General features: G+C 38.3%; 1 protein-coding gene across 1 annotated transcript; it reads left to right on the forward strand.

Annotated features, from left to right (window-relative positions):
- The first annotated feature begins 304 nt into the window (after positions 1-304).
- LOC118738099 (GATA zinc finger domain-containing protein 10-like) lies at positions 305-3,181 on the forward strand. The gene is made up of 2 exons (XM_036469021.1): positions 305-501; positions 1,773-3,181. The coding sequence occupies exon 2, from the start codon at positions 2,249-2,251 to the stop codon at positions 3,179-3,181; it is 933 nt and encodes a 310-aa protein (XP_036324914.1). The 5' UTR covers positions 305-501; positions 1,773-2,248.
- Positions 3,182-6,869: the final 3,688 nt, after the last annotated feature.

Here is a 6,869-nt window from a genome sequence, read left to right on the forward strand (position 1 = left end):
TAATCAGCGAAAACCAAAAAAAAAAAAACAAGAACAAAAACGATATAGCTGCCGCCGTCATTTCAGCAGCGCCACCGCCTGCTGCTCAGCGCATTCAGCCAAGACGCTTGTGGCCAGTCGTTTTTAGCTGTATGTCATTTGGCGGGCTATATGTACGTTGTGTTGTATTTGTAGTCACCTACGTTTGCGTCAACTGCGGCGTAACTAAATTTGCGCTGTGTTTCGTTGGGTCCAGTCGCTGGCATTGTCAGAGCAAACGTCCAATTCGAGGCAATGCGACGCGACGCGACGCGTGCTGACTGTGGAGTTGTTGGTATTAACGTTGGCGCCATTATCCGGCTGTGCCGTCCACTACCAACGATGTCGCCACTACCACCGCCGCTTGGACCCAGGCTTATCAAATTTCAGTTTTCATTTCGAATTTTAATTCAATTTTGTCTGAGCTGCCGTAAGGAAGGAAGTAGTAATGGAAGTTGCTGATCGCTGATCGTGCGCGCGAAGGTAATCGTGGCTTGTAGTGTTTAGTAAATTTGTCGTATTTGTCGTAATTCTCGTACTCGTAAACGCATAGAGCGGTGTACGTGTATTTTCGATACTTAACGTACATAGGTATTGGCGTTGGTGGGGTTCTGTTTTGCCTTTTTTTCCGCTCGCATACATTTGTATGTATGAATGTGGTTCTCCCCACTTGCGTGCTTTTGTGAAATACTTATACTACATTAAAGTGGTCCAGAAATGTATGTGAAAAAATAAATTCGGATTTTTAATGCCGCCACCCCCTAGAATTTTTCTATACCGAAAAAATATACCCTTTTTTATTTTGAAATAAAAAAATTTAGGGAGTGCTCAAAGCGCTCAAAGTTTTCCATGTATTTTATATGGGGAAAAAACAACTTTTCGTAGAAATAGTGTAGAATTTTTGAAAGTCAATATTTTGCGATCGGAAAACTTTGCATATATTCCGGAGATTCCCAGTAATAATTCTCAATTGTTTCTTTAACCATTCTTTCATGGTAACTACATTTTATAGGTCCTTCAAAGCCCCCAGAATATGCAAAAAATCTTTAATATAAAAAATGGTTAAAGAAACAATTGGATAATAAGAGAACCATAGTTTTCCGAACGAAAAATATTGATTTTCAAGAATTTTATACTATTTCTACGAAAACTTTGAGCGCTGTGAGCACTGCCTAATATTTTTTGATTTCAAAATAAAATAAAAAAATAGGGGTATATTTTTTCGGTTCAAAAAACAATCCTAGGGGATGGCGGCTTAAAATTCCGACTTTATTGTTTTTGGACCACTCTAATGTACATACATATGTAATTCGTGTTTCGCAAAGCGTTTTTTGCCATTCACAGCTCAACGCCGCGTCGCATTCGTGCTCGCATATCGGGAACGCGCATCAACCCTGGCACTCGTGCGCTCAAGCGCGTTCAACCAACCAACCACCACTCAAGTCGCATTCGCAGTTGTGGGGAGATCAATGCACGCACGCGCCTTTTTTGCAAAAAGCTAAAAAGTACAATTTTCATTCGTTTTTGTTTTCTGGAACGTCTGTGCCGAGTGTGCGCTTTGTTTTACAGTGTTTTCGAAGGTGCATTGGCAAAAAAAAAAGAAGCGTATTAAAGTGATCGCACTAGCCGCCATTTTTGGCAAAGGCCAAAGCATATAAATTAATGTGAAATATGTACATATGTATGTGTGGGTACCTTTTTTCTTTATTTATTTATTTAATTTTTTAAAGCTTTTGTTTGGATTTCAAACTCAGGTGACCGCACATACATAAACTACAACAAAAACAACGGTAAGCGAAAGGAACACAATGTGTTGAAGGAGAAAATAAATAAATACGAAATTGAAGGAGCAGGCAGAAAATTAATTGCGATCAAAACAAAAACAAAAGTGCTAAACACACAAAAAAAAACGAATTTTATGGTGCATAAAAAAAAAAAGTGAATGAGCATTGTGTGGGTGAAGTATTTGAGGCTCGTGCACAGCTGCAGCATTCATTCGAGTTGCATGTGGCAGAAAAAGGAGTGTCCGCGCCGAGTCGCAAGTGTGCCAAACCGAATGAAATAAGAAGTGAAGAAGTGAAAAAAGTCGCATAAAACAAATTTAACAAGATACGAAACAACAACAAATGAATACCAAATAAAATAAACCCAAAAATAGGAATAAAAAAAAGCCATCACTCAATAGTGAATTTGTGTGTAGCACTTGGGCTACAAATTAGTCAGCAAAAAAATGCATAGCAACAACAATAATAACAACAACGACAACAACAACGCCTACAAAAACCAATACAACAACTGGCACAGCAATGGCAATGCGGTGACGGCGGCACTGTTGCAACAGCATCAACAACAGCAGCACGTGCAACAGTTGTTACAACAACAGCAACAACAACAAATGCTACAGCAACAACAACAGCAACAAAGCCAGCAGCAGTCTCGCATTACCAACTGGATTTGCGATACGAATCGCACACATCAGTCGCTGCTGCTCAACAATAGCAACAATTGTGGCCAACAGCAGCAGCAGCAGCAGCGACAACAACAACAACAAACACAGCAGCATACCGCTGCATATAGTATGCAACAGCAACCATATGCAAACTATCCACAGTCAGCCACAACCCCTCGTCCACATCCTCCGCAGCAGCAGCCGCAGCAGCACCATCAGCAACAGCAACAACAACCCATGTGTGGCGCTGCTGTTACGGCCGCCGTACCTGCTGGTAACTGCTACTATGCACCACGGTTGCAACAGCAACAACAACAACAAGAACGCAATCATCCGCATATGCCATCAGCAGCTCAACAACAACACCAACAACGCTCACCTCAGCAGCAGCAAGTGGCCACACCATTGCGTTCGCCATATCCTACTGGTGCCACTACGCCCCTATCGCATCCGCATTCCCCTTCGCCTGCACCATCGCAGACGACTCCACTCATATTTCATCAGCAATTAGCTGCTGCGGCGGTGGCAGCAGCCCGCAATGCAACGCAACAACATCAACACCAGCAGACCCAGCATCAGCATCAGCATCAGCATCAGCAGCAACAGCAACAGCAACAGCAACAACATCTGCATCAGCGGGTAAGTGCCTGTGAGGCAATGCCACACACATTATTTAAGAGACGACTCATTTGCTCATCCGCATCTGCATTCTGATTTGCTGATTTGTTTGCGACGGACATTGAATTTGATTGCCTCTTTGTTGTGTTTCTTTAGCTCTTTGTTTTACCTACATACATACATAAGTGTTGACTTTCTTTATGTTCTCGTTAAGTGGTTTTGTTCGTGCGTGAGCGTAGTATATGAATGTTTGTGGGTACTTGTACATATGTATGTATGTATGCATGTATGTATGTATATATATGAATACAACACGTTTCTTTGTGGTTTACGCCTATAAAATGGGTGGTGCTTAACCGATAAACGAATACTTTTTCGTTGTGTTGACTTGAAGTGCAAGCGAAAGTGTTTTCAAGGCGAACAAAAGGAGGAGTCTCCTCACCTCCAATTTTTGTTGATAGACTTGATAGCATGCTTAGCATTGTAGTCTTGTATTTACATTATTTTTCATTAATTTTTTGCTTACAAACTTTGTCCAAACGTAGTCGCGCCTATTGGAAAATGGGCTAGGATTAAATTTTTGAGTTTTGGGGTATTGTAGATCAGCGTTTCCTCTAATATCGCTTCTATTTCATTACAATTTTTTTTCTCTTCCAATCCTTATATGGTATCGCAATGTACAGATGTTCCTCCGGTATTAGAGGCAACCAAATAATCTAGTCTAAACTAGGTTAGTACGTCGCAAAGAGGATCTTTGTTGATTATGAAACTTTATTGTCTTACTATGACTTTTTTCCGCTGGGATTCCGCGCAAATTTGGTTACCAAGACCAAGACCAGTTTTTGATACCTTCAATAGAAGTGAAGCGCGCTCCCGTAAGCGCATTCTGCATCGACCGTAACAAATATCTAATAGTCTGATGGTGCATGGCCTGAGCGGCGGGTGGTGCGGGTATACCAAACTCAGACATCCAGGCAGTTTTTCGTTCGGTCCAAAGAGGATTTCAAATCGACAATTAGGTAGATGGTGTGTGTCGGTTCTCTTCATGCGGGTCTTCTCCAATATTTGTCGTATGGCGAACACATGGTCTGTGGTGATTTACCAGGCCTAAATCCCCTTTGGTAAAGTCCATTCTCGCTTCTCAGCTTTCGTCGTCATCAACTCGGGATGATTTCCTTCAATACTTTTAGTGCTAATACCATTCAATAGGGTGAAAAAGTTTTACCTCCGCCGCCCTAGTCTTGAAACCTTCCGTAAGTCGCAAAATTTGTTTGGCTAAATTTTCGGGCTTACTTCCTACGGCCGGCAATTCAAGCTGTTCGCACTTCCGTGTTTCGGCTTCTCTCTTGTTATTACAGAAAATACGTCTCTCTCTAGCTTAATGGTTAGAGCTGGTCGTTTCGAACCTGGTCTAAGCAAAATCAAAAAAAAAAAAACAAAGAAAAGGTTTCTTCTAAACAGTGGTCGCCCCTGGGTAAGCAATAGCAAACCTCCGAATGTGTTTTAGCCTTGGATTTTATAAGCCGCAAAAAACTAAGAACTTTTCTTATTGTTTTTCATCAAGACTAGAAGAAAAAAAAAACAATTTGCCTATTCAAGTGCAGCGTCGCATATATTTATATGCATGCAGATATGCATTTACTATCGAGTTAAAAAACCCAAAGCCAATGTATGAAGCAACGAGAAACATAGTAAATATGATAACATTTGAATTCTATTTTAAGCAAATGAGCAATCATTAGCCCCGATGACTAATGCCAATAAATTGCAAAATTATACATTTTGTCTTTTGCAAATATATACATACATATGTATGTATATACTCAGGGCAGCCAAGAGAAAATCTGCAGCCGGTACTAAATATGTACTATTTATGTGCGAACTCAGGTCCTACGGAGTGGTAGCATGCTCCTATAATAACTTAACCACATCGCACAGTGGTCCAAAACTGGAATTTACTGTTCACAATTCACTGGAGCCTTCATTTTTCAAACAATTTGATACATTTTTTTAATTGAAGCGTATAAAATTAAAAATTGAGATCTTGCTTGTTTATGCGTATACACTTTTTTTCCAAAGTGCAGAAGAGGTTGCAATTTTGAAGAAAATCGATTATCCTGTTCCAGTTAATAAATGTTACGTAATAAAAACTAGCTGAAGACAATTGACAAACGATTTACTTCAAAACGAAAAATAAAAATTCACAAAAAAATTTTTAATTATAATATATAAAATATAAAGCTTATAAAAAATTTTCACCTGTATTAAAAAGTTTTATAGATATTGGAATTTTAGTATAAAAAGTGCAGGTTGCAAGTGTCGAAGAGTTCGCGTTGATTTTTAATCAGCTTCATTGCGTAAGTCATAAATTAGGCTAAATTGTACTCGACCTGACAAACCATACAGTGTTGCCAAGTTTCTCCGTTTTAATGCACTAGTCGAGTCGAAATTTTAGGAAATGGCGGTAAATTGTAGATACGATTCGACTCCCGAAAAACGACTTGCATTCGACTCGACTCTCGCAACGACGGTGATTAATTTATTTCGCTAACATTTCGAGCACATTGGCGCTTACACATATCTTATTGTTTGGCCAAGCTTCTCCTCCGATTTGCACAAAGAGAAGGGGCCTACACTTTTACGCCGACTCAGAACGTTACGTAATGTTACATTTATTAACTGGAACTGAAAAAATTCAGTATAAATAAACTGGTCTCTTGAGAAAGTTCTTTAAGCCGTTTTCTAAACGAAAAACGATTTATTTTTTACCGCTTTCAAAAAAGGAGGAGGTTATCAGTTTGTCGAAATATATATATTTTTTTTTTTTTTTTATGTATGTTACCGCATAACTTTGGACCTCGTCAACCAATTCTTTTTGCATCGGAAAGGTGGTGTCTCAGTGGTGGTCCCATACTAATCTGGCTTAGATCCGATCATTGGATCATTAAAAAAATAACGATACTCCTAAATTTTTATATGAGATTTGAAGTCGGTTTTATTTTTTGCTTAAAAACTACTTGTTTATATTTACTTATTCAAATTTTACTTGTCTTTCAGTAGCCTTGTCAATTTGGAATTTCCTTAAGACTGATAAATGTTTGCCGTTCGTCGGTCATTTGTTTGGTAATACTTGTCACGCATAAAGCGAATGCGAGATGAGAACCTTTTCGAAAACTCCCGCCAATAAACATATGTACATATAGTACATTAGACTGCATCACTCCCTATACAAAAAAAAATCGGTACTGTGTTTCCATTGGAATTATAAAATCTATTATATTTTAAGACGTCCACCAAAATATTTCGGAAAAATATTAAGATTTACATACGTGAGCTGGACCGATTTGAAAGTACCTCCAAAAATGGAGTTTTTTATGAATAAAAATAGCTTCTTAAAGATTTTTTTCTTAAAATCCCCTCAAACAAAACGGTTTAAGCTTAAAAAATTTGCATAAATATATTGTTAAAAAATTTAAAAAAAAATTAACAGAATCGTAATAATGAGATTTTTGATGCTGTTTTGTAACTTTTTTCAAAAATTGGTAGAAGAAAAATTTGAATAACTGAATCCAAACTCTTCCAGTTTAAACTTGTGAGGTATCATTGGAAAGGTATTTTCTCACACTTTTTATTTCTTGACCTTTTCTTGGACAGATATAAAAAAAATGGAAAAATACCTTTCTACTGATATCCCATAAGTCTAAATCAAAATAGTTTTGGCCAGTTATTCAATTTTTCGTAAATCAATCTATGAAAAAAAGTAAAAACAGCACCACAAATCTTA

Source organism: Rhagoletis pomonella, unplaced genomic scaffold (genome assembly GCF_013731165.1).
Source record: "Rhagoletis pomonella isolate Grant_MI unplaced genomic scaffold, Rhpom_1.0 Rhpom_scaffold_00004, whole genome shotgun sequence".
Lineage (NCBI taxonomy): Eukaryota > Metazoa > Arthropoda > Insecta > Diptera > Tephritidae > Rhagoletis > Rhagoletis pomonella.

Coding starts and splice junctions, on each gene's coding strand:
- LOC118738099 (XM_036469021.1), top strand. CDS start 2,249: ATGCATAGCAACAACAATAATAACAACAACGACAACAACAACGCCTAC.